The 26,908-nt window shown below is 43.2% G+C and overlaps 2 protein-coding genes across 2 annotated transcripts in view; both read right to left on the bottom strand.

Annotated features, from left to right (window-relative positions):
- Positions 1-60: 60 nt before the first annotated feature.
- Positions 61-7,822, bottom strand: si:dkey-260g12.1. The gene is made up of 11 exons (XM_038993284.1): positions 7,720-7,822; positions 7,391-7,460; positions 7,203-7,257; positions 6,115-6,225; positions 2,441-2,602; positions 2,216-2,294; positions 1,845-1,903; positions 1,566-1,682; positions 1,174-1,193; positions 898-1,021; positions 61-633 (listed from the first exon to the last, which is right to left on the bottom strand). The coding sequence occupies exons 2-11, from the start codon at positions 7,457-7,459 to the stop codon at positions 380-382; spliced, it is 1,050 nt and encodes a 349-aa protein (XP_038849212.1). The 5' UTR covers position 7,460; positions 7,720-7,822; the 3' UTR covers positions 61-379.
- Positions 7,823-18,452: 10,630 nt separating this feature from the next.
- The window catches only part of LOC120047259 (intermediate filament family orphan 1-like), a 38,567-nt gene continuing 30,111 nt past the window's right edge, over positions 18,453-26,908 (bottom strand). The window contains exons 7-9 of the mRNA XM_038992787.1: positions 19,958-20,053; positions 19,524-19,654; positions 18,453-19,270 (exon numbers count right to left, since the gene is read on the bottom strand). Of these exons, the coding sequence (XP_038848715.1) occupies positions 19,162-19,270; positions 19,524-19,654; positions 19,958-20,053 (336 nt within the window). The 3' untranslated portion in view covers positions 18,453-19,161. The remainder of the gene's footprint in view (positions 19,271-19,523; positions 19,655-19,957; positions 20,054-26,908) is intronic.

The following is a 26,908-nucleotide window of genomic DNA, read 5'->3' as shown; positions in this document are numbered from 1 at the left end:
GAACAAGGAAGTTAACCCACTGTTCCTAGGTCGTCATTGAAAATAAGAACTTGTTCGCCTAGTTAAATAAAAAAAGGGCTCTATTCAATCTGTATTGCGGAAGTTCAGCTTTACAGCCTGAAAGGAATGTAAAGGCAATGTTCCTGTGTCAGCGGTGACTGCTTTCACATTAAACGCTGCATATGTCGGCTCAATCAGAAATGACCTCTATGTTTCCCTAGTGATACAGACTGAATAGAGCCCCAGGTAGATGTTGTCCCTTACCACTGATCCAGGGTCAGTCTTAATCCTCCTTATGATTAGGATGTAGGGTTGGCTAAACTGATCCTAGAAGGGAAGCTTTCACTTGGTGCGTCCTCTGTCCTTAATCCCCCTCCCCTCATTGCACCTCCTCTTTGGAAACGTGACTGTCCTTCCCTTGTTCCTGTGAAGGGAAGAATACACAGTCCATCTCCTCATCCCTTTCCTCCTGGGATAGATGGATGTTAGGGGAGGGTGTGGGGTGGGCCGGACGTCCTTCTCCTTCCTCATCCCTCTCTTTCTGCCCTCTCTCTTCCGTCCCTCCACCCATACCAGTGAACTGGTTGAGTAAACTGAAGATGACTGTTCCAGCATTGTGGACATGGACTGGGCCTGAGAGACACAGACAGAGAGAAAGTGATATTAGATTCTATATTCATCATCAGCCTTACTCACTATGGATCTTGAAACTAATCAACTTCCCATGCTAATCCCCCATGGACTTCAAAGCATCATCTATGCAAAACTCCAAGTTAAACGACTGACGTGCATCTATAGGAAAAACCACAAGAGTAACTCAACCATATTTAGATTTTTTTTTTTTTTTTAAATCAAGATCTTGGGGTCAAAATAATTCTTTGTATGTATCTGTAGTACCCATATTTGCTGCTGTAATAGGTGGTGGATCCACTGTCTGGTGCTTAATACTGGGCTGTGTCTCTCTGGCACAGTGTTGATGAGTTGGCTCTTTGGTCTTGTTAGGCGACGCTTCTCTTACTCCCTTCATAAGAGCACAGAAATTCACCAGAAATCCAGTTATTGGAATACACAATTGTCAACAATGCTTATATAGGGTTTAGGTCAGGAACACACGAATGACAATGTAAACATTACACACACAATGTAGTAAGTTACCGTAGGTATTATACATACCTTGTTACAGAACTTGAGAGCTGGAAAATAACAGACACAAATCTATTAGTGAACCCAGCAAACTGATGGTAAGCCACTCATGGGTACTTCACTGATTAATCATCTATGATTGAAAGGGCAATGTTTATTCATCTTAACTCTGCATTTGAATGCTTTCTAGGTACATGTAGACACTAGAAACTGGTAAGTAGGTCTGCACAGAGAGAGTGTTGCAATCTCTTAATTCAATTACATTCACAAGAAGCTACAGTTGGCTCCCAGTGCTGACCTATCCTGAGATCTGACATCACTGTCTAATCCTTCCTCATCTCATTCTAGTGTCGAGAGAGAGAGTCTGCTCTAACACAATGATCTAATTACAGTTGAGACTGAACAGAGGAACACTGCCTTACCTTGTTTGAAACAGGCTTCATCTCCTGGGCGACGGATACATAACAGAATGATAACGGCTAGGATTCCAATGACCACCATAGGACACAAAATGGCTGCCAAGTGTTTGCTGGTGTCAGCTGGTGGGGAAAGGAGATGGAGAAACTACTGTATCTGTACCTTCTCACAGGTTTAATATATTCTGACTGTAATGAAAATAACTGATCGACACACACACACACACACACACACACACACACACACACACACACACACACACACACACTCGTACTCACACTCACCTGTGGTGTGATGAGTGGCGTTGCCTGCTTGTGAGACTGGTGGTCGTGGAGTGTCACAGCTGGGTGAGACAGAGGTAAGGACTCATCATGTAACATATCCCTACACATTCACAGCCTGTCAACACTGAAGTGGGGCCAGTGAGCTGAGAAATGTATTTAATATCCCAAATATCCATTACCACTAAGATATCTGACAATTCTTTGATACCAGATCTTCTGGTTGTATGAAGGTTATATACCATAAAATAACAACTTTGCTAGAGGTGGCCCTCCTGGCAGGAGAAGGCTTCAACCAGAGCCTGTTTATCTGTCTGGTTCCAGTATGTGACAGTATGTTTAAGTAGGGAGAATAAAAAAGGATAAAGGCTCACTTGGGAGGTTGACAGCGTCCAGCGGAAGTCCTGCTGTGTTCAGAGGAAGTTCCTGTCTGGTTGTTTCTGATGCCCACTACTGTAATCAGAGCAGAGTGCACACAGGCAGGTAAACATCAACATCTATCCACAGCCAAACACTGATTCAATACCCAGAACCTGGCAAGAATACAACACAGTGAAGGAAGACAGGCATAAGAGAAGGCCAGCGGGCAACACACACACCATCGCTAGGTGGCAGGGGAGGTGTGGGCAGCTGAGGGATCTTCTCACAGTCTCTACAGTTTCCTGTCTGGTCGTCTTTGTCGGTGCAGGTAAAACCAGCCTCACAGCGACATCTAGCGTTCGATACATTAGTACACGGCTCATCCTCCACCAGATGCAAATCTGACACACACACACACACACACACACACACACACACACACACACACACACACACACACACACACACACACACACACACACACACACACACACACACACACACACACACACACACACACACACAGAACAAAAGGTTTAGTACAGCTATTACATGGTAATAAATAGTGTCCATACTATACACATACCTTTATAACTTTTGGTAAGAAATGACATGTATGGCATATGGAAATCATAAGAGGGCGGTTTATGCAGATAGGTGGGATGGACAGAGTAGCTGAGGGGTGGGTTTATGGAGATAGGTGGGATGGACAGAGTAGCTGAGGGGTGGGTTTATGGAGATAGGTGGGATTGACAGAGTAGCTGAGGGGTGGGTTTATGCAGATAGGTGGGATGGACAGAGTAGCTGAGGAGTGGGTTTATGCAGATAGGTGGGATGGACAGAGTAGCTGAGGGGTGGGTTTATGGAGATAGGTGGGATGGACAGAGTAGCTGAGGGGTGGGTTTATGCAGATAGGTGGGATGGACAGAGTAGCTGAGGGGTGGGTTTATGGAGATAGGTGGGATGGACAGAGTAGCTGAGGGGTGGGTTTATGCAGATAGGTGGGATGGACAGAGTAGCTGAGGGGTGGTTTTATGGAGATAGGTGGGATTGATAGAGTAGCTGAGGGGTGGGTTTATGGAGATAGGTGGGATGGACAGAGTAGCTGAGGGGTGGGTTTAAAAATTCATGTTCTAGTTATGACTGAAAACACAATGTATAAGTACTATCGATCTATCTAGATCTAATGTATATCAAAATATCAAATTACTTTACTCTTGCTATGTAACTACTGTAAAAATAAATAAAAAATACAATGTATGTAACGTGTAGAATGTACCGTGAATTCAGAAAGTATTCAGACCCCTTGACTTTTTCCACATTTTGTTACATCACAGCCTTATTCTAAAATGGATTAAAGAAAAAATGTTCATCAATCTACACACAATACGCAACAATGACAAAGCAAAACAGGTTTTTAGAAATGTGCATCCTGTTTCCATTGATCATCCTTGAGATGTTTCTACAATTTGGATTGGAGTCCACCTGTGGTAAATTCAATTGATTGGACATAATTTGGAAAGGCACACACCTGTCTATATAAAGTCGCACAGTTGACAGTGCATGTCAGAGCAAAAACCAAGCCATGAGGTCGAAGGAATTGTATGTAGAGCTCCGTGACAGGAATGTGTCGAGCCACAGATCTGGGGAAGGGTACCAAAACATTTCTGCAGCATTGAAGGTCCCCAAGAACACAGTGGCCTCCGTCATTCTTAAATGGAAGAAGTTTGGAACCACCAACACTCTTCCTAGAGCTGACCGCCTGGCCAAACTGAGCAATCGGCGGAGAAGGGCCTTGGTCAGGGAAGTGACCAAGAACCGAATGGTCACTCTGACAGAGCTTCATAGCTCCTGTGTGGAGATGGGAGAACTATCCAGACGGACAACCATCTCTTCAGCACTCCACCAATCAGGCCTTTATGGTAGAGTGGCCAGACGGAAGCCACTCCTCAGGAAAAGGCACATGACAGCCCACTTGGAGTTTACCAAAAGGCATCTAAAGAACTGTCAGACCATGAGAAGATTCTCTGGTCTGATAAAAACAAGATTGAACCCTTTGGCATGAATGTCAAGCGTCACGTCTGGAGAAAACCTGGCACCATCCCTATGGTGAAGCATGGTGGTGGCAGCATCATGCTGTGGGCATGTTTTTCAGCGGCAGGGACTGGGAGACTAGTCAGTATCGAGGGAAAGATGAACAGAGCAAAGTACAGAGAGATCCTTGATGAAAACCTGCCCCAGAGAGCTCAGGATCTCAGACTGGGGCGAAGATTCACCTTCCAAGAGGACAACGACCCTAAGCACACAGCCAAGACAACGCAGGAGAGTCTTCGGGACAGGTCTTGAGTAGCCCAGCCAGAGCCTTGGACTTTAACTCTTAAATGCTGTTAAAACTAAACGCATGCTCTTCAACCGATCGCTGCCCGCACCCGACCGTCCGACTAGCATCACTACTCTGGACGGTTCTGACTTAGAATATGTGGCCAACTACAAATACCTAGGTGTCTGGCTAGACTGTAAACTCTCCTTCCAGACTCACATTAAGCATCTCCAATCCAAAATGAAATCTAGAATCGGCTTCCATTTCGCAACAAAGCCTCCTTCACTCATGCTGCCAAACATACCCTCGTAAAACTGACTATCCTACCGATCCTCGACTTCGGCAATGTAATTTACAAAATAGCCTCCAACACTCTTCTCAGCAAATTGGATGTAGTCTATCACAGTGCCATCCGTTTTGTCACCAAAGCCCCATATACTACCCACCACTGCGACCTGTATGCTCTCGTTGGCTGGCCGTCACTTCATATTCGTCGCCAAACCCACTGGCTCCAGGTCATCTATAAGTCTATGCTAGGTAAAGCCCCGCCTTATCTCAGCTGACTGGTCACCATAGCAACACCCACCCATAGCACGTGCTCCAGCAGGTATATTTCACTGGTCATCCCCAAAGCCAACTCCTCCTTTGGCAGCCTTTCCATCCAGTTCTCTGCTGCCAATGACTGGAACGAATTGCAAAAATCACTGAAGCTGGAGACTTATAGCTCTCTCACCAACTTTAAGCATCAGCTATCAGAGCAGCTTACCGATCACTGCACCTGTACACAGCCCATTTGTAAAGAGCCCACCAAACTACCTCATCCCCATATTTGTTATTTATTTTTGCTCTTTTGCACCCCAGTATCTCTACTTGCACATCAGCATCTGCACATCTATCACTCCAGTGTTAATGCTAAATTGTAATTATTTCGCCACTATGGCCTATTTATTGCCTTACCTCCCTAATCTTACTACATTTGCACACACTGTATATAGATTGTTCTATTGTGTTATTGGCTGTAAATGAGAACTTTTTCTCAACTGGCCTACCTGGTTAAATAAAAGGTTAAAAAAATTCAATATATAAAAATAAAAAAAACAATCGAACATCTCTAGAGACCTGAAAATAGCTGTGCAGCGACGCTCCCCAAGCCAAGCTTATAGCGTCATACCCAAGAAGACTCGAGGCTGTAATCACTGCCAAAGGTGCTTCAACAAAGTACTGAGTAAAGGGTCAGAATACTTATGTAAATGTGATATTTCATTTTTATTTAGTTTTATAAATTTGCCAAAATTTCTAAAAATCTGTTTTTGCTTTGTCATTATGGGGTATTGTGTGTAGATTGATGAGGGGGAAAAAAACAATTTAATCAATTTTAGAATAAGGCTGTAACGTAACAAAATGTGGATAAAGTCAAAGGGTCTGAATACTTTCTGAATGCCCTGTACATATAACAACAAAGTTTCTTTTTGTCCTCCAAAGAGAAGGGCCCCACCCCAAAAAATATTTACAAGCAATATACAGTTTAAGTATTTCCCACTAAATAAAGATGTTACATTGCTCTGTGAATGAGTTGTGTTTGTGTTCATGTACCACGTTTGCAGTCTTTGAAGCAGGAATGACAACTGGACTCTGCGTTCAATCGTGTTGTGTAGGAACCATCTCGACAGGGAGAGCACTCTGAACAGGACTTCTGATAATGACCTGAGAGAGAGAGGGGAGGTGAAACATATCAAATCAGTTTATTGGTCGCATACACAGTTTAGCAGATGTTATAGAGGGTACAGAGAAATGCTTGTGTTACTAGCTCTTAACGCAGTAAAATGTCAAACAAGTACACATCATTTAAGTGTTGTTTTTTGTAAGAATTCAAGAACGGCGGGACGAATCCAAATCAACAACCCAAATGCAATCTATGCGTATGTACACTGGAAGAATTTATATCAGATATACTAAGAATGATATGTACAGCAGTAGATAGCTCATTCTAATATATGCCGGGAATACAGGATTTAAATATTCAGTGTGAAACAGGAAGTGTCCAGTGGTTTGATGGCTGTAAGACATGGGACAGCAGATATGGAGTAAAGGAAATGAAGTTTGGGAAAAATATAGGGAAATGGGGCGATAGAGAGAATGAGGTAGAAAGAGAGGAGCGAGGAGAGAGTGAAGAGACAAGGGAAGTCAAGACATAAGAGAGCACTACAATAACAATACGAACTGATGGACGCTGCAGTTTTATAAATGTCCTGTAGAAGACTACATGAGTAGCGGATGTCAGAACATAATGCTAACTCTTTTAGACACATAGGCACACGCACATTCAGGTAACGTTTTAGTACACGGTCTGTTGCTGAGTGAGAAGAGAGGGAGCATAGCGACACGAGAGCAGAGAATAACAGGAAGAGATGGAGCGCACAGAGCGAGAGCCTGTTGGCCTAGTCTGCATACTAATGAAGGATGTGGTCATAGCACAGAGCTCCACTTCTCATCATTTCCTCATGATTCCTAAGAACCTATGCGCACTCACACACATTCTGAAATGATCTGCCTCACTATTAATGTAAAAATGGTTGATTGTAGGATGAAGGGATAGAATGTGGAGATGAGGGAAGAAAAAGAAGGGAACAACAAGTCAAATAAAAAGTAAGGGCCTATGATGGAGGGCATTTCTTTCTCACCTGGTGGACACAGTCTGCATTGTCTCCCTCCATCCATGTAATAGCGCTCTGTAATCTGACAACACAAACACACAGTCTCATGAGGTCTACTGTCATACTGTTGTAACAGATGTCAAACGGTTCTAACAGCTTTCATAAGCAGTCATAACAAATAATAAGAATGGACATAAAAGGGGTAAAATGGTTACCAGAGGATATGAGACTGCTAGGTGTGCAGACATCATTAGCACAGCCACAAAGAACTGTTCCATCACCATTCTATAAACAATGTTAAATCATTAACAATCTGTCTTTTGAGTTCATTCAGTAACATTTCTAAAAAGGTATTAAAAAGTACACACAACAAATAATGCCAAAAGATGTTACAAGGTTACTACATGTTGAAAATCTGTAAGTTTATCACAATTTGATGGTGACTGCACTAACTTCTAGCTTTGAGCCTCATTTCAGTTCAAAATATATCAAATGTAAAAACCTATGTTGAAAACTACCAACACATAAGATAATCTAGTCTTACCTTTTGCACTGTAGAGACCACACCAAATGCCAAAGTATTTGTTGTCTAGAACTTCGACTCTCCCCCCCAACTATTATTTTTTAAGGTGTGTCGCTCTCTTCTCTACCCATCCGTTGCGTCATTATTTCCTTCACCTGTGACATCTTCCTCTCTTCCTGTCTCTCCCGCCCACTGTGTACTGACAGTGATGTTGTGGTGTATTTATAAGCTAGAGACAGACAGGCAGAAAAGACAGGCATGTCAGCAGGGTGTCGTGTCTTTGGCATCATTAAACTGAATACTTATTTATCAAATAACTCTGTAATTATTATTACGCGATTAAACTGATTAATCATGTAACTGTAATTAACTAGGAAGTCGGGGCACCAAGGAGAATATTCAGATTACAAAGTTATACATTTCCTAATATAACTTTCAGATATTTGAATATCTGGTCACTTAGTCTTCTGATTAATGAATCATTATTTACCTCATGTTAGTCTCATTCCAAACGTCGTAAATTGTTGGTTATCTGCACGAACCCAGTCTTCACTATGAGTCATCCATACATCAATTGTCTTAAATCATTTATTTACTAACTAAGTAATTCACAGAAATGCATAAACAAACAGTAGATAGTTACAAGGAAATGATAACGGAGTTTCCCTAGTGGGATAAACCGGTATCGCCGCTTGGTGGACAAAAGGGAAGTGGGGGTCGACTGAGATGAGACACTACAAAGTTGATAATTATAACAATTGAAATGCTAATCCTTTGCACATGAACACTCACTCATTCGGGAACAATTGCAATCAATATATATATATATATATACGCTCAGTGTGTCGTCGGGATCTCTGTTGAAAAGTTTGTTTCTGTTGGAGAGTCTGTCCTTCCTCTCTCTCTGTCGTGGTTAGAATGGATTGTTCAGAGTGACATTCATTCATGTCGTTATAGAATAGATGTTTCGGCGGTTGTCGGTCTTCGCATTCAATGATTCCGAATTCCTAGCTGCAGAGTAGTAATTAATATCAAAGACTTGTTCTTATTCTGTCGGTATCGATAGTCTAAGAGTTTAACCACGTGGGATGGTTAAAAGATTCAGCCATCTACTCAAACCTTAGGTTTATGGTCTCCTCTCAAACCTTGGCCCTCTCGTTATCGAGGTAAGTTGGTCTCCAACCTTCAGCCATATCGTAATTGAGGGAAGCTCGGTCTGGTGATAGAAAACCCGGGTGGGGGTTTTATTCGGCAGAGCAGAAAAGGGCCTGTCCCAGGATGCCCGACCATAACTGTGCTCATGGGCGGTCCTCTGATTTAGTTAAACTCCAAAAGGGAATTGGAGTTTCCTTCATTAAACAGTCCAAAATCACATTAAACTATTTCACAAACAGTATCATCCTCACTCATTCATCTTATACAACAATTAGATGTAAGCCTCATAACTGAGGCTATTATATAAACAGCGTTATGGTAATGTGACCGTATTGTCTCCCATGAGTTTCACAAAATTGTACCAAACGGACCAGTTCGTAGCTGGATTCTTCACCAATCTTTTATACCTTCTCCAGAACATAAATGTTGTTCGGACCTCAAGTTCTGTGAGGTGGAAGAAATTCCTTTGTTCTCTCTCTGAAAACTCACTCTCTCTCTATACTGTGGCCATGAGGAGATAATCTCCTCCAGGAATTTACGACCTGAGGTCGCAGCAGCCTGAGTGTAGGAGACAGAGAGAGGGGGATGGTGCTCGCTGTACCCAAAGAGGGCAACGTCATGACAAGGGTGACTAATGGTTCTGAACCGAAGTCTCATCATTTTCACCACATACTTTAAGATGTGAAAGACAGTTTGTCACAAACATTTGATCTCGCTGTACTCGTAAAGTTATCTTATCAGGCTGGTGGAGTTCAGGAAGTACAGACACACATAGCAGCCAATGCAAGTGGGCTTCCAGCATAAACTCACCAAATCCACAACAACAAAAAAACACACAATCATATTGCTCAGCTGTATCTTTTATTCTTCATTCCATCGCTCTGTCAGTATACAGAGCTCTGCGTTGAAGCACACATGTTCAAGGGGCCAGTCCAGTTTCAGATAACTCACAGCTCACCAAAACAAAGACCAAGGCCTGATTTACCAAGCAGCGCAATGTTTACACTTGCTCTTTTCAGAGGGAATTATAAGATGAAATACAAAGCTAGAAACAGAAAACGGACTTTACTTCTCCCTTGACCTTTTGTTCAATGACTCATTCCCTTTTGAACAGAGCAGGTTTAAACATGGCACTGGTGCAGATGCTTAGTAAATGAGGCCCTGGTGATTCCTAACAGTCTTCTCATTGACAACTCAGTCTATTCACCTGCATGCTAGCTTACCAAGGCCAGATGGAATTAGTTGATGGTAAAATATATGGACCAGAGAATACACTGGTCCTCACAGAGCAAGAGCATTGGCTCCTGGTCTACGAGAAACATTAAGGACCAAACAAATATCTCAATCTACATTAAAAGTTCAGCTATGTGCCAAATCCGGGAAACTGACACTAAAGTATTTTTGACTGTGGACCTCCTTGCATTGCCAGTGTTTAAACATACAATATATCCAACATACCATTTTCCTTTAATGCATACAATATCATAGCAATCATACCCTCATTATGTTAAAGCATTTGCATGTGAGTAGTTATTTTTATTTATTATTTTTTACACTTTGGTGCCATTTCTAAAAAGAATTTACTTTGTAATCACATACACTCATGAAGAAAGTGGATTCTTGAAGGAATATTAGAGCGATTATTGTACATCATTGATTTACATATATACAGTATTTCAAGGCGATTTACAGACATTTGTAGAGATGGGAATCCAGTCAGCAATACACATCACTGTATGGTCCCTACCACTCTAGTTTACAATGATTCAGTTATACCGTTAGCCTTCAGTTCAGTTGTAAAGAGGATATGAATTGGTCTATTGTCAGACAGACACCGGAAGACAGTGTGCATTTGTGACTATTGTATTCTTCATGTTGTAAGTGAACCAGTAAAACACTATTTTTTTAAACCAAGGACATTAGAACACTCTCCTAACATACACGCTGACTCATGCATACATACTGCAGAGACTCAGTCTCTCTGTGCGTGTAGAACATATTCTCACACTATTTCTCCGCTGCCTTCTATTCTCCATTTTAATCTCCAGTCCTGGCCAAAGGGCAGGAACGCTAGGGCCAGGAGTTTTACTGGCCATATGACCCGAGCAGAAAAAAACCCTAGTTCAAGCCTTAAAGCATAGGACCCTCAAAGTCAACTCTGGACCTCAAAGCCAGCTCCATCACATTTTTTCATTGTTCCCCTCTAATCAGGGACTGATTTAGACCTGGGACACCAGGTGGGTGCAATTAGTAAATCGGGTAGAAAAGAAAACCAGCAGGAGCCGGACCTCGTAGGATAATAGTTGAATACCTCTAGTCTAGGACCTAGGTCATGTGGTCAGGAGAAACTCCTAGCCCAAGGAATGGCATTCCCAATACATACAGTTGAAATCGGAAGTTTACATACACCTTAGCCAAATACATTTAAACTGTTTTTCACAATTCCTGACATTCTGAAATTCCCTGTCTTAGGTCAGTTAGGATCACCACTTTATTTTAAGAATGTGAAATGTCAGAATAACAGAAGAGAGAATGATTTATTTCAACTTTTATTTCTTTCATCACATTCCCAGTGGGTCAGAAGTTTACATACACTCAATTAGTATTCGGTAGCATTGCCTTTAAATTGTTGAACTTGGGTCAAACGTTTCGGGTAGCCTTCCACAAGCTTCCCACAATAAGTTGGGTGAATTTTGGCCCATTCCTCCTGACAGAGCTGGTGTAACAGTCAGGTTCATAGGCCTCCTTGCTCGCACACGCTTTTTCAGTTCTGCCCACAAATGTTCTATAGGATTGAGGTCAGGGCTTTGTGATGCTCACTCCAATACCTTGACTTTGTTGTCCTTAAGCCATTGTGCCACAACTTTGGAAGTATACTTGGGGTCATTGTCCATTTGGAAGACCCATTTGCGACCAAGCTAACTTCCTGACTGATGTCTTGAGATGTTGCTTCAATATATCCACATCATTTCCCTTCCTCATGATGCCATCTATTTTGTGAAGTGCACCAGTCCCTCCTGCAGCAAAGCACCCCCACAACATGATGCTGCCACCCCCGTGCTTCACGGTTGGTGTCACGTTCCTGACCTATTGTTCCTTTTTCTTTTATTTATTTAGTTGGTCAGGGCGTGAGTTGGGGTGGGTTGTCTATGTGTGTTTTTCTATGTTGGGGTTTTTGTGTTCGGCCTGGTATGATTCTCAATCAGAGGCAGCTGTAGATCGTTTGTCCCTGATTGAGAATCATACTAAGGCAGCCGGGGTTTCACGTGTGTTTTGTGGGTGGTTGTATCGCGTGTCTGTGTATGTCGCACCACACGGGACTGTTTGCGGTTTGTCACGTTTGTTGTTTTTGTATGTTAAGTGTTCAGTCTGTATTCATTAAATAATCATGGACACTAACCACTCTGCATATTGGTCTGATCCTTCTCGCCTCTCCTCCTCGTCCGAGGAGGAGGATTACGACGATCGTTACAGAACCACCCACCAATCTAGGACCAAGCGGAGTGGAGAAGGGAGGCGACAGCAGTGGGAAAAAACCCAGGACTCCTGGACTTGGGAGGAGATCCTGGACGGCAAAGGACCCTGGGCTCAGCCAGGGGAATATCGCCGTCCCAAGGCGGAGCTGGAGGCAGCGAAGGCAGAGAGGCGCTGGTATGAGGAGGCAGCGCGGCGACGCGGTTGGGAGCCCGAGAGTCAGACCCAAAAATTTCTTGGGGGGGGGGGGGGGGGGCACACGAGGAGAGTGGCAAAGCCGGGTAGGATACCTGAGCCAACTCCCCGTGCTTACCGTGGAGTGAGAGGGCGTCGTACTGGTCAGACACCGTGTTATGCGGTAAAGCGCACGGTGTCCCCAGTACGCGTGCTTAGCCCAGTGCGGGCTATTCCACCTCACCGCACTGGTAGGGCTAAGTTGGGCATCGAGCCGGATGTCATGAAGCCGGCCCAACGCATCTGGCCTCCAGTGCGTCTCCTCGGGCCGGCATACATGGCACCAGCCTTACGAATGGTGTCCCCGGTTCACCAGCATAGCCCAGTGCGGGCTATTCCACCTCGCCGCACTGGCAGGGCTACGGGGACCATTCAACCTGGTAAGGTTGGGCAGGCTCGGTGCTCAAGAGCGCGCGTCCTCCTTCACGGTCCGGGTATACCCGGTGCCACCTCCACGTACCAGTCCACCGGTGGCAGCCCCCCGCACCAGGCTGTCTCTCCGGGTTCTCTCTCCAGCTGCTCCCACCTGTCCAGCGCTGTCAGAGCCTTCCTTCTCTCCAGCGCAGCCAGTGTCTGAGCTGTCTGCCTGCCCAGCGCTGTATGAACTGTCTGCCTGCACAGCACCGTCAGAGCTGTCCGTCTGTTATGAGCCGTCCAGCCAGGACCAGCCAGAGCCGTCCAGCCAGGACCAGCCAGAGCCGTCCAGCCAGGACCAGCCAGAGCCGTCCAGCCAGGACCAGCCAGAGCCGTCCAGCCAGGAGCTGCCAGAGCCAGCCAGCCAGGAGCTGCCAGAGCCAGCCAGCCAGCAGCTGCCAGAGCCAGCCAGTCAGGAGCTGCCTGAGCCAGCCAGTCAGGAGCTGCCTGAGCCAGCCAGTCAGGAGCTGCCTGAGCCAGCCAGTCAGGATCCGCCTGAGCCAGCCAGTCAGGATCCGCCTGAGCCAGCCAGTCAGGATCCGCCTGAGCCAGCCAGTCAGGATCCGCCTGAGCCAGCCAGTCAGGATCCGCCTGAGCCAGCCAGGATCCGCCTGAGCCAGCCAGCCAGGATCCGCCTGAGCCAGCCAGCCAGGATCCGCCTGAGCCAGCCAGCCAGGATCCGCCAGAGCCAGCCAGCCAGGATCCGCCAGAGCCAGCCAGCCAGGATCCGCCAGAGCCAGCCAGCCAGGATCCGCCAGAGCCAGCCAGCCAGGATCCGCCAGAGCCAGCCAGCCAGGATCCGCCAGAGCCAGCCAGCCAGGATCCGCCAGAGCCAGCCAGCCAGGATCCGCCCCTCATTCCTGTGTTGCCCCTCAGTCCGGTGCTGCCCCTTAATCTAATGGGGGTTATATGGAGGGTGGTCATTTTGAGGAGGCTACGAAAGCGGGTAGTGACTAATGTGGGGTGGGGACAACGACCAGCGCCAGAGCCGCCACCGTGGACAGACGCCCACCCAGACCCTCCCCTAGACTTTATGCTGGTGCGCCCGGAGTTCGCACCTTAAGGGGGGAGTTATGTCACGTTCCTGACCTATTGTTCCTTTTTCTTTTATTTATTTAGTTGGTCAGGGCGTGAGTTGGGGTGGGTTGTCTATGTGTGTTTTTCTATGTTGGGGTTTTTGTGTTCGGCCTGGTATGATTCTCAATCAGAGGCAGCTGTAGATCGTTTGTCCCTGATTGAGAATCATACTAAGGCAGCCGGGGTTTCACGTGTGTTTTGTGGGTGGTTGTATCGCGTGTCTGTGTATGTCGCACCACACGGGACTGTTTGCGGTTTGTCACGTTTGTTGTTTTTGTATGTTAAGTGTTCAGTCTGTATTCATTAAATAATCATGGACACTAACCACTCTGCATATTGGTCTGATCCTTCTCGCCTCTCCTCCTCGTCCGAGGAGGAGGATTACGACGATCGTTACAGTTGGGATGGTGTTCTTTGGCTTGCAAGACTCCCCCTTTTTCCCTTTTCCTCCAAACATAACGATGGTCATTATGGCCAAACAATTCTATTTTTGTTTCATCAGACCAGAGGACATTTCTACAAAAAGTACGATCTTTGTCCCCATGTGCAGTTGCAAACCGTAGTCTGGCTTTTTATTGATGGTTTTGGAGCAGTGGCTTCTTCCTTGCTGAGCGGTCTTTCAGGTTATGTCGATATAGGACTCGTTTTACAGTGGATATAGATACTTTTGTACCTGTTTCCTCCAGCATCTTCACAAGGTCCTTTGCTGTTGCTCTGGGATTGATTTGCACTTTTTGCACCAAAGTACGTTCATCTCTAGGAGACAGAACACGTCTCCTTCCTGAGCGGTATGACGGCTGCATGGTCCCATGATGTTTATACTTGCGTACTATTGTTTGTACAGATGAACGTGGTACCTTCAGGCATTTGGAAATTGCTCCCAAGGATGAACCAGACTTGTGGAGGTCTACAATTTTTTTTCTGAGGTCTTGGCTGATTTCTTTTGATTTTCCCATGATGTCAAGCAAAGAGGCACTGAGTTTGAAGGTAGGCCTTGAAATACATCCACAGGTAAACCTCCAATTGACTCAAATGATAACAATTAGCCTATCAGAAGCTTCTAAAGCCATGACATCATTTTCTGGAATTTTCCAAGCTGTTTAAAGGCACAGTCAATTTAGTGTATGTAAACTTCTGACCCACTGGAATTGTGATACAGTGAATTATAAGTGAAATAATCTGTCTGTAAACAATTGTTGGAAAAATGACTTGTATCATGCACAAAGTAGATATCCTAACCGACTTGCCAAAACTATAGTTTGTTAACAAGAAATTTGTGGAGTGGTTGAAAAACGAGTTTTAATGACTCCAACCTAAGTGTATGTAAACTTCCAACTTCAACTGTAGCTTAACACATGCATATAATTTTTTCATGGTTTCAAAACCTGTTCTTCACAACCTATATAATCGTTCAGAGAAAGCCTTGGAAACACTTCTAGAATATTAAAATATTGAGGTGTGACCAGCAGCCTGCACGTTTCAACAACTTCCTCATCAAACAAGAAAAAGAAAAACACAAATGAACTCTACCTAAAACTGAAGCCTCCATTTGGTTGTTGATAAAGAGATAGTATTTGTGAAGGAATCCTTGTGTTCTATTATTGAGTTATTAAATATTGTTTATCTGAGGTAAGAGAGTGTTTTATATTCAAAGTCAAGCATCTTTCAATGTCAACGAAGACGAACAAAAATGTATTGTACATCTACATTCTACTGAATAATAACATTGTGTATGTTGAATTAACATAGGGGAAATCTACTCCTCAGCTGTAACGATTTCACCCCATCTACAAATATGAAGTGACAAGTGGAGAAAATAAAATACGTTTTCCTCAGTAATTATTTACATTCGTGACGTGTACGAGTTTGACTTATTACAGATGTAGAATCTTAATTTGAGCCAGGACAAAATTATGCAGCAACAGGAAATGTGATTTATTATGTGGATTATAATTAATGGCCATTTTTGTATGGGTTGATGCATTTTTCATTAGGGAAAATCAAGTCTGAAATTTCAAAGTGGAAATTACAAACTTTAGAAGCCCTTTTACAACAGGAAAATTCTCAGCAACAAAGGCGATCAAATTAAGATCCTACATCTTTACATGTCATTATTATTATTCTGTTACATATAATACTCTTATTATTGCTGTTACTGCTGTATTATTGAATATACATATTTGCTTTGCTCTTTCTTTATAAACGGCTAACTTTTAAGCTCAAAAATAGGTTAGGTCATATCAAGCACTGTGTCAGATAGCTTTTCAGCATTAGTATTTAGTACTTATATAACAATGTTTCAGCAATATTTCTCAAAGTTAATTCAGACTGCTTGTTTTCAGTTGCTTTGACACTCAAGTAGCAAACACAAATTATCTCAGCAGGTCATCAATCCATCCATCGATTCATTAATCTGTCCATCTATCTGTACTGTACATTCATCTGTCGGTCTGTCTATTTGTTCATCTGTAGACATTCTGTCTTTTATAGCCTGTTCATCAATCTTCCTTATCTCTCTGATACAATACTACTGATGCATTTGAGTCCTTACCAACCAGATCAGACTACAGCACATAGAAATAGAGAGCACAGAACAGATACATAGATCTCTCCTATCTAACTTATCATAGCTAGCCTACCTATCTCCCTGCTAGAGGACAGAGTAGCAGGGCCTTTCTCTGCTGCTGGAAACTATACAAAACATTAGTATACATTAGACAGCTCGTAGGTATAATAACACTTGCGTGTCAATGCCCTTTGTCATATGTATCCCTCTCCCTGTGTCCATGACAGAGACACAGAGAGCAGGGCAAGGCCCCAGAGCTGACCTCAGATCAGCTTTAACAGAGTATTTACATTATTCACACTGCACTACCACATATAGGGCCGACACAGAGCCTATGACTAGCCTGGTACCAGATCAGTATGTGCTCTAGCGAACTTCTCTCACCATAGTTGCCATGCCAAATGTCAAAGTACCTGATAGAAGTGGATCAGTGGCAGAGATAACCTCTCTGGAGTCACATAGAAAAGCATATGGCATGACAACGATAGTTAGAGGAGTTGACTAAAGCACATATACAGATCTGGAACCAGGCTAGGCTATGGTCATCACTAGTTTACACAACCACAAAGTCATAAACCCTGCCTATTTCTACAATTTATCGTATTAAAATCTGACCCTAAACTTAACCACACTGTTAACCTTCTGCCTAACCCTAACCTTAAATTAAGACCAAAAAGCAAATTTTTATTTTAATGACATTTTACGATATAGCCAATGTGAACTTTGTGGCTGTGTTATCTAGTGGAAACCCTAGCCTACGGCTGCATTCTAAAACAAAAATCTCTGCTCTCGCCCCCCCCCCCCCCCCCCCCCACTCCTCTTGTTGACTCTGGTTACAGTCTCCTATTTACTTTACCCGACACAGTAAAATGGTATTACATTATAATTAGAATAAAACTACTTTGGGGTTCTTTGGGATTCAGTGAAACAAGCACCACTATGTAACATTTAGTACCAGGTAGTTACCAGTTGTGTTGAAGAAAGAATACAATGTTACACAATGTTATCCAATAATTCCTTAGTAAATACCAGGTAAGTGAAACAGGACAGTAAAATAATGTTACCTTGACTCCCTGTCTGGTGTCAACAAAAGGGCAGAGAGACGGGCAGGCTTTTGTTTCAAAATGTGACTCACGAGTGCAGAATAGGGATATCAGTGACGCCATCGGAGTGACTGCATCTTAGAGTTTAGTTTACGATTTGACTTTTTCTAGTTTTCATCGATACCTATGAATGAAGTGTAGATGTCTTGATAAAATGAGTGATTTGATATTATTTTAGTCTGTTTGAATAACTATGATACAGTACAGTACATTTCTGTTTTGTTGCTAATAAAGTGATACATCTGGAGTTTTTCTCTCTTGCCAATTGGGCTTTGCTTTATTTAAGGGTGCGTTCGTAAATGTTCTCTGGCTATCTACTCCGATTTCAAAGCACTCTCATCTGAGTGTAATAGAGCGCAGAATAACTGATGACTTTACTAGTGCTCAACACCCGTTGAATAGGGCCGGTGTCAGTAAACATCGGCAAAAAGCTTAATTAAATTGTTGCCAGCATCACAGTTAGTCACCAGCGCTCTGGATAACATGTAAACAGCCAAACCAGCTCTGCTAGAGTGAGTAAAATGGTCAGAGTGAGGTGCTCTCATTTTTGTCTGGAAGTAGCTAGCAAGCTTGCTAACGTTAGCCAGTTAGCTTGGGTGCTTGACTGCGGTTGTGAGGTCAGAACGCTCGGATCAACCCTACTCCTCGGCCAGAGCGTCCAGCATGCGCTCTGAACGCTCCGAGAGTGAAACACTCCGAATTTACGAACGGACAATCTGACAGCGCTTTGAATTTACGAACGCCCAGAGCGCACTCTGGCACTCCAGAGTGAATTTACAAACACACCCTAAGGCTTATATTTACTGTGTTATACTTCTAGGTGAGTTTGACTGAGTCTGAAAACAACCCTCATGATGTAGCAACAGGACAGCACACTGTTAGAATGATCTGCTAGCCTGACATGAATGTATTGGTGTGTGTTGGTGTGTGTGTGCGGTGTGTTTATCATTATGGCTGTGTGGAAATGGATCATGCTATAGGAGAGTTATTACCATGGTTCTCTGTAGTACCAACAACTACCTTAAGAGTACACGCTAGCCTACAACTCATATGAGTTCATTCAAATATTGCTCATACGTTGCTATGAGGTATTCTCAATTCAAGTTGTGTATTTCAATCCATTACCTCGTTACCTTTGCTCTGCTAAACAGTGGATTCTTATGTACAGACTTCCATGGTGTTAGTAATACCACTTTCCAGTAGAGGGGACTAAAAGCTGTTGGAAACACACAACACTACACCGTCGCTAAAACAGATAGATCTGCCACTTTCCTATATTGAGCCTTGTGAATGAAGATAGCATGAAGAAAATTAAAAATAGACTAATAAGCATCTAGTGGTTAGAATGTAAACATGGCATTGCTATAGTGACAGCGGAGTGTTGAGTGGTACTGTGGTTGGATGGAATGAAGGTCATGTGATGGAGGTGGTCTTGATAGGTCATGATCTGGGAGGAGAGTTGGAGAGAGGAGGTGATGCTGTTGTCCCTTCCTTCTCTGCCTGGTCAACGCTCTCCTCACCAGCCACAGCCACAGGAGAGCCAGGCTTACTATAAAGAGAGCGAGCAAGAGTGCGAGAGAAAGAGAGAGAAAGAGCGAGAGAGAGAAAGAAGATCATTTTTGGGGGAATGCATCATTTAGACAATAACAGGTATACAGTAGGCACAAGAATGCGTTTAAAACTTGGTCAAAGAAAATGTACGGATTAGTGTAAACTACTGTAGGTCATTAAAAGTGAGCCAAAGAGAAACTGTGAGAGAGACAAGTGAATGCCGGTGGCAGAGAGTGAGGGAGTGAGTGTACCTGTCCCCACTCTGGGTGATGAGTCTCCTGCAGGTCTCCATCTGTACATCCAGGCCTCTCTTCATAGAACACATCTCCATGTATTCATGTAGGTGACGGTTCATATCACTCTTAGCTGTAGCCAAGTCATACTGGGGAGAAACACATCACTCTTAGCTGTAGCCAAGTCATACTGGGGAGAAACACATCACTCTTAGCTGTAGCCAAGTCATACTGGGGAGAAACACATCACTCTTAGCTGTAGCCAAGTCATACTGGGGAGAAACACATCACTCTTAGCTGTAGCCAAGTCATACTGGGGAGAAACACATCACTCTTAGCTGTAGCCAAGTCATACTGGGGAGAAACACATCACTCTTAGCTGTAGCCGAGTCATACTGGGGAGAAACACACAGTCAAACATTAACATAGCCCTAGACCCCCCCCCCCCACACCTCAATCTGATCGATGGTCTCTTGGTATTCTTTCTCCCTGGATTTGAATAAGTCCTCAGTGTCGTTAATCACCTTCTCCAGACACTGGTCTTCCTGCTGAGAGGGAGAGAGGGAAGGAGGAAGAGCGAGAGAGAGGGAAGGAGGAAGAGCGAGAGAGAGGGAAGGAGGAAGAGCGAGAGAGAGAGGGAAGGAGGAAGAGCGAGAGAGAGAGGGAAGGAGGAAGAGCGAGAGAGAGAGGGAAGGAGGAAGAGCGAGAGAGAGAGGGAAGGAGGAAGAGCGAGAGAGAGAGGGAAGGAGGAAGAGCGAGAGAGAGAGGGAAGGAGGAAGAGCGAGAGAGAGAGGGAAGGAGGAAGAGCGAGAGAGAGAGGGAAGGAGGAAGAGCGAGAGAGAGAGGGAAGGAGGAAGAGCGAGAGAGAGAGGGAAGGAGGAAGAGCGAGAGAGAGGGGGAAGGAGGAAGAGCGAGAGAGAGGGAAGGAGGAAGAGCGAGAGAGAGGGAAGGAGGAAGAGCGAGAGAGAGGGAAGGAGGAAGAGAGAGAGAGAGGGAAGGAGGAAGAGAGAGAGAGAGGGAAGGAGGAAGAGCGAGAGAGAGGGAAGGAGGAAGAGAGCGAGAGAGGGAAGGAGGAAGAGAGAGAGAGAGAGGGAAGGAGGAAGAGAGAGAGAGAGAGGGAAGGAGGAAGAGAGAGAGAGAGGGAAGGAGGAAGAGAGAGAGAGAGAGGGAAGGAGGAAGAGAGAGAGAGAGGGAAGGAGGAAGAGAGAGAGAGAGAGGGAAGGAGGAAGAGCGAGAGAGAGGGAAGGAGGAAGAGCGAGAGAGAGGGAAGGAGGAAGAGAGAGAGAGAGGGAAGGAGGAAGAGAGAGAGAGAGGGAAGGAGGAAGAGAGAGAGAGAGGGAAGGAGGAAGAGAGAGAGAGAGAGGGAAGGAGGAAGAGCGAGAGAGAGGGAAGGAGGAAGAGCGAGAGAGAAGGAAGGAGACGGAGAGAGGGGGAGACGGAGAGAGGGGAAGAGGGGGAGACGGAGAATGGGAAGAAAAATACATGGAAGTGATAAATTAAAGAGTACGGTGATAGAATGATACTGGAGAAAGATGGTGTTACTTTATGAAGACGTGTCTGTGTTTGAGTATTGGTTCTTTATGAAGATGTGTCTGTGTGAGTATTGGTTCTTTATGAAGATGTGTCTGTGTGTGTGTGTGTGTGTGTGTGTGTGTGTGTGTGTGTGTGTGTGTGAGTATTGGTTCTTTATGAAGATGTGTCTGTGTGTGTGAGTATTGGTTCTTTATGAAGATGTGTCTGTGTGTGTGAGTATTGGTTCTTTATGAAGATGTGTGTGTGTGTGTGAGTATTGGTTCTTTATGAAGATGTGTCTGTGTGTGTGAGTATTGGTTCTTTATGAAGATGTGTCTGTTTGTGTGTGAGTATTGGTTCTTTAAGAAGATGTGTCTGTGTGTGTGTGAGTATTGGTTCTTTAAGAAGATGTGTCTGTGTGTGTGAGTATTGGTTCTTTAAGAAGATGTGTCTGTGTGTGTGAGTATTGGTTCTTTAAGAAGATGTGTCTGTGTGTGTGAGTATTGGTTCTTTATGAAGATGTGTCTGTGTGTGTGTGAGTATTGGTTCTTTATGAAGATGTGTCTGTGTGTGTGTGTGAGTATTGGTTCTTTAAGAAGATGTGTCTGTGTGTGTGTGAGTATTGGTTCTTTATGAAGATGTGTCTGTGTGTGTGTGAGTATTGGTTCTTTAAGAAGATGTGTCTGTGTGTGTGTGAGTATTGGTTCTTTAAGAAGATGTGTGTGTGTGTGTGTGTGTGAGTATTGGTTCTTTATGAAGATGTGTGTGAGTATTGGTTCTTTATGAAGATGTGTCTGTGTGTGTGTGAGTATTGGTTCTTTAAGAAGATGTGTCTGTGTGTGTGAGTATTGGTTCTTTATGAAGATGTGTGTGTGTGTGTGAGTATTGGTTCTTTAAGAAGATGTGTCTGTGTGTGTGAGTATTGGTTCTTTAAGAAGATGTGTCTGTGTGTGTGTGAGTATTGGTTCTTTAAGAAGATGTGTCTGTGTGTGTGTGAGTATTGGTTCTTTAAGAAGATGTGTGTGTGTGTGTGTGTGTGTGTGTGAGTATTGGTTCTTTAAGAAGATGTGTCTGTGTGTGTGTGAGTATTGGTTCTTTATGAAGATGTGTGTGTGTGTGTGTGAGTATTGGTTCTTTAAGAAGATGTGTGTGTGTGTGTGTGTGTGTGTGTGTGTGAGTATTGGTTCTTTATGAAGATGTGTGTGTGTGTGTGTGTGTGAGTATTGGTTCTTTAAGAAGATGTGTGTGTGTGTGTGTGAGTATTGGTTCTTTAAGAAGATGTGTCTGTGTGTGTGTGAGTATTGGTTCTTTAAGAAGATGTGTGTGTGTGTGTGAGTATTGGTTCTTTATGAAGATGTGTCTGTGTGTGTGTGAGTATTGGTTCTTTAAGAAGATGTGTCTGTGTGTGTGAGTATTGGTTCTTTATGAAGATGTGTGTGTGTGTGTGAGTATTGGTTCTTTAAGAAGATGTGTCTGTGAGTATTGGTTCTTTAAGAAGATGTGTCTGTGTGTGTGTGAGTATTGGTTCTTTAAGAAGATGTGTCTGTGTGTGTGAGTATTGGTTCTTTATGATGATGTGTCTGTGTGTGTGTGAGTATTGGTTCTTTATGAAGATGTGTCTGTGTGTGTGTGAGTATTGGTTCTTTATGAAGATGTGTCTGTGTGTGTGTGAGTATTGGTTCTTTAAGAAGATGTGTCTGTGTGTGTGTGAGTATTGGTTCTTTAAGAAGATGTGTCTGTGTGTGTGAGTATTGGTTCTTTATGAAGATGTGTCTGTGTGTGTGTGTGAGTATTGGTTCTTTATGAAGATGTGTCTGTGTGTGTGTGAGTATTGGTTCTTTATGAAGATGTGTCTGTGTGTGTGAGTATTGGTTCTTTATGAAGATGTGTCTGTGTGTGTGAGTATTGGTTCTTTATGAAGATGTGTCTGTGTGAGTGTGTGTGTGTGTGTGTGTGTGTGTGTGAGTATTGGTTCTTTATGAAGATGTGTCTGTGTGTGTGTGTGTGTGTGTGTGTGTGTGTGTGTGTGTGTGTGTGTGTGTGTGTGTGAGAGTATTGGTTCTTTATGAAGATGTGTCTGTGTGTGTGAGTATTGGTTTTTTATGAAGATGTGTCTGTGTGTGTGAGTATTGGTTCTTTATGAAGATGTGTCTGTGTGAGTGTGTGTGTGTGTGTGTGTGTGAGTATTGGTTCTTTATGAAGATGTGTCTGTGTGTGTGTGTGTGTGTGTGTGTGTGTGTGTGTGTGTGTGTGTGTGTGTGTGTGTGTGTGAGTATTGGTTCATTATGAAGATGTGTCTGTGTGTGTGAGTATTGGTTCTTTATGAAGATGTGTCTGTGTGTGTGAGTATTGGTTCTTTATGAAGATGTGTCTGTGTGAGTGTGTGTGTGTATGTGTGTGAGTATTGGTTCTTTATGAAGATGTGTCTGTGTGTGTGAGTATTGGTTCTTTATGAAGATGTGTGTGTGTGTGTGAGTATTGGTTCTTTATGAAGATGTGTCTGTGTGTGTGAGTATTGGTTCTTTATGAAGATGTGTCTGTGTGTGTGTGAGTATTGGTTCTTTAAGAAGATGTGTCTGTGTGTGTGTGAGTATTGGTTCTTTAAGAAGATGTGTCTGTGTGTGTGTGAGTATTGGTTCTTTAAGAAGATGTGTCTGTGTGTGTGAGTATTGGTTCTTTAAGAAGATGTGTCTGTGTGTGTGAGTATTGGTTCTTTATGAAGATGTGTCTGTGTGTGTGTGAGTATTGGTTCTTTAAGAAGATGTGTCTGTGTGTGTGAGTATTGGTTCTTTAAGAAGATGTGTCTGTGTGTGTGTGAGTATTGGTTATTTATGAAGATGTGTGTGTGTGTGTGTGAGTATTGGTTCTTTAAGAAGATGTGTGTGTGTGTGTGTGTGAGTATTGGTTCTTTATGAAGATGTGTGTGTGTGTGTGAGTATTGGTTCTTTAAGAAGATGTGTGTGTGTGTGTGTGTGAGTATTGGTTCTTTAAGAAGATGTGTCTGTGTGTGTGTGAGTATTGGTTCTTTAAGAAGATGTGTGTGTGTGTGTGAGTATTGGTTCTTTATGAAGATGTGTGTGAGTATTGGTTCTTTATGAAGATGTGTCTGTGTGTGTGTGAGTATTGGTTCTTTAAGAAGATGTGTCTGTGTGTGTGAGTATTGGTTCTTTATGAAGATGTGTGTGTGTGTGTGAGTATTGGTTCTTTACGAAGATGTGTCTGTGTGTGTGAGTATTGGTTCTTTAAGAAGATGTGTCTGTGTGTGTGTGAGTATTGGTTCTTTATGAAGATGTGTGTGTGTGTGTGTGAGTATTGGTTCTTTAAGAAGATGTGTCTGTGTGTGTGTGAGTATTGGTTATTTATGAAGATGTGTGTGTGTGTGTGTGTGTGTGTGTGTGAGTATTGGTTCTTTATGAAGATGTGTCTGTGTGTGTGTGAGTATTGGTTCTTTAAGAAGATGTGTCTGTGTGTGTGAGTATTGGTTCTTTAAGAAGATGTGTCTGTGTGTGTGTGAGTATTGGTTCTTTAAGAAGATGTGTGTGTGTGTGTGTGTGTGAGTATTGGTTCTTTATGAAGATGTGTGTGAGTATTGGTTCTTTATGAAGATGTGTCTGTGTGTGTGTGAGTATTGGTTCTTTAAGAAGATGTGTCTGTGTGTGTGAGTATTGGTTCTTTATGAAGATGTGTGTGTGTGTGTGTGAGTATTGGTTCTTTAAGAAGATGTGTCTGTGTGTGTGAGTATTGGTTCTTTAAGAAGATGTGTCTGTGTGTGTGTGAGTATTGGTTCTTTATGAAGATGTGTCTGTGTGTGTGTGAGTATTGGTTCTTTATGAAGATGTGTCTGTGTGTGTGAGTATTGGTTCTTTATGAAGATGTGTCTGTGTGTGTGTGAGTATTGGTTCTTTATGAAGATGTGTCTGTGTGTGTGTGAGTATTGGTTCTTTAAGAAGATGTGTCTGTGTGTGTGAGTATTGGTTCTTTAAGAAGATGTGTCTGTGTGTGTGAGTATTGGTTCTTTAAGAAGATGTGTCTGTGTGTGTGAGTATTGGTTCTTTAAGAAGATGTGTCTGGTGTGTGAGTATTGGTTCTTTAAGAAGATGTGTCTGTGTGTGTGAGTATTGGTTCTTTATGAAGATGTGTCTGTGTGTGTGTGAGTATTGGTTCTTTATGAAGATGTGTCTGTGTGTGTGAGTATTGGTTCTTTATGAAGATGTGTCTGTGTGTGTGTGAGTATTGGTTCTTTATGAAGATGTGTCTGTGTGTGTGAGTATTGGTTCTTTAAGAAGATGTGTCTGTGTGTGTGAGTATTGGTTCTTTAAGAAGATGTGTCTGTGTGTGTGAGTATTGGTTCTTTAAGAAGATGTGTCTGTGTGTGTGAGTATTGGTTCTTTAAGAAGATGTGTCTGTGTGTGTGAGTATTGGTTCTTTAAGAAGATGTGTCTGTGTGTGTGAGTATTGGTTCTTTAAGAAGATGTGTCTGTGTGTGTGAGTATTGGTTCTTTATGAAGATGTGTCTGTGTGTGTGAGTATTGGTTCTTTAAGAAGATGTGTCTGTGTGTGTGAGTATTGGTTCTTTAAGAAGATGTGTCTGTGTGTGTGAGTATTGGTTCTTTAAGAAGATGTGTCTGTGTGTGTGAGTATTGGTTCTTTAAGAAGATGTGTGTGTGTGTGTGAGTATTGGTTCTTTAAGAAGATGTGTGTGTGTGTGTGAGTATTGGTTCTTTAAGAAGATGTGTGTGTGTGTGTGTGTGTGTGTGTGTGTGTGTGTGTGTGTGTGTGTGTGTGTGTGTGTGTGTGTGAGAGTATTGGTTCATTATGAAGATGTGTCTGTGTGTGTGAGTATTGGTTCTTTATGAAGATGTGTCTGTGTGTGTGAGTATTGGTTCTTTATGAAGATGTGTGTGTGTGAGTGTGTGTGTGTGTGTGTGAGTATTGGTTCTTTATGAAGATGTGTCTGTGTGTGGGAGTATTGGTTCTTTATGAAGATGTGTGTGTGTGTGTGAGTATTGGTTCTTTATGAAGATGTGTCTGTGTGTGTGAGTATTGGTTCTTTATGAAGATGTGTGTGTGTGTGTGTGTGTGAGTATTGGTTCTTTAAGAAGATGTGTCTGTGTGTGTGTGAGTATTGGTTCTTTAAGAAGATGTGTCTGTGTGTGTGTGAGTATTGGTTCTTTATGAAGATGTGTGTGTGTGTGTGAGTATTGGTTCTTTATGAAGATGTGTCTGTGTGTGTGAGTATTGGTTCTTTATGAAGATGTGTCTGTGTGTGTGTGTGTGAGTATTGGTTCTTTAAGAAGATGTGTCTGTGTGTGTGAGTATTGGTTCTTTATGAAGATGTGTCTGTGTGTGTGTGTGTGTGTGAGTATTGGTTCTTTATGAAGATGTGTCTGTGTGTGTGTGAGTATTGGTTCTTTAAGAAGATGTGTCTGTGTGTGTGTGAGTATTGGTTCTTTATGAAGATGTGTCTGTGTGTGTGTGTGAGTATTGGTTCTTTAAGAAGATGTGTCTGTGTGTGTGAGTATTGGTTCTTTATGAAGATGTGTGTGTGTGTGTGTGTGTGTGAGTATTGGTTCTTTAAGAAGATGTGTCTGTGTGTGTGAGTATTGGTTCTTTATGAAGATGTGTGTGTGTGTGTGTGAGAATTGGTTCTTTAAGAAGATGTGTGTGTGTGTGTGAGTATTGGTTCTTTATGAAGATGTGTGTGTGTGTGTGTGAGAATTGGTTCTTTAAGAAGATGTGTCTGTGTGTGTGAGTATTGGTTCTTTATGAAGATGTGTCTGTGTGTGTGTGTGTGTGTGTGAGTATTGGTTCTTTATGAAGATGTGTGTGTGTGTGTGTGAGTATTGGTTCTTTAAGAAGATGTCTCTGTGTGTGTGAGTATTGGTTGTTAC

This window comes from Salvelinus namaycush, chromosome 5, assembly GCF_016432855.1.
Source record: "Salvelinus namaycush isolate Seneca chromosome 5, SaNama_1.0, whole genome shotgun sequence".
NCBI classification, from domain to species: domain Eukaryota; kingdom Metazoa; phylum Chordata; class Actinopteri; order Salmoniformes; family Salmonidae; genus Salvelinus; species Salvelinus namaycush.
The sequence above is the reverse complement of the archived record's forward strand: the minus strand, read 5'-3'. Positions and strand labels throughout refer to the sequence as shown.

What these genes read in the sequence shown, in the direction of transcription:
- si:dkey-260g12.1 (XM_038993284.1), bottom strand. Translation starts at nt 7,459, where the DNA reads ATGGTGATGGAACAGTTCTTTGTGGCTGTGCTAATGATGTCTGCACAC. An exon ending in TAGCAGTCTCATATCCTCTG is followed by an intron (nt 7,258 to 7,390) that starts GTAACCATTTTA and finishes TTGTGTTGTCAG; the next exon opens with ATTACAGAGCGCTATTACAT. An exon ending in TCCCCTGCCACCTAGCGATG is followed by an intron (nt 2,295 to 2,440) that starts GTGTGTGTGTTG and finishes CTCTGATTACAG; the next exon opens with TAGTGGGCATCAGAAACAAC.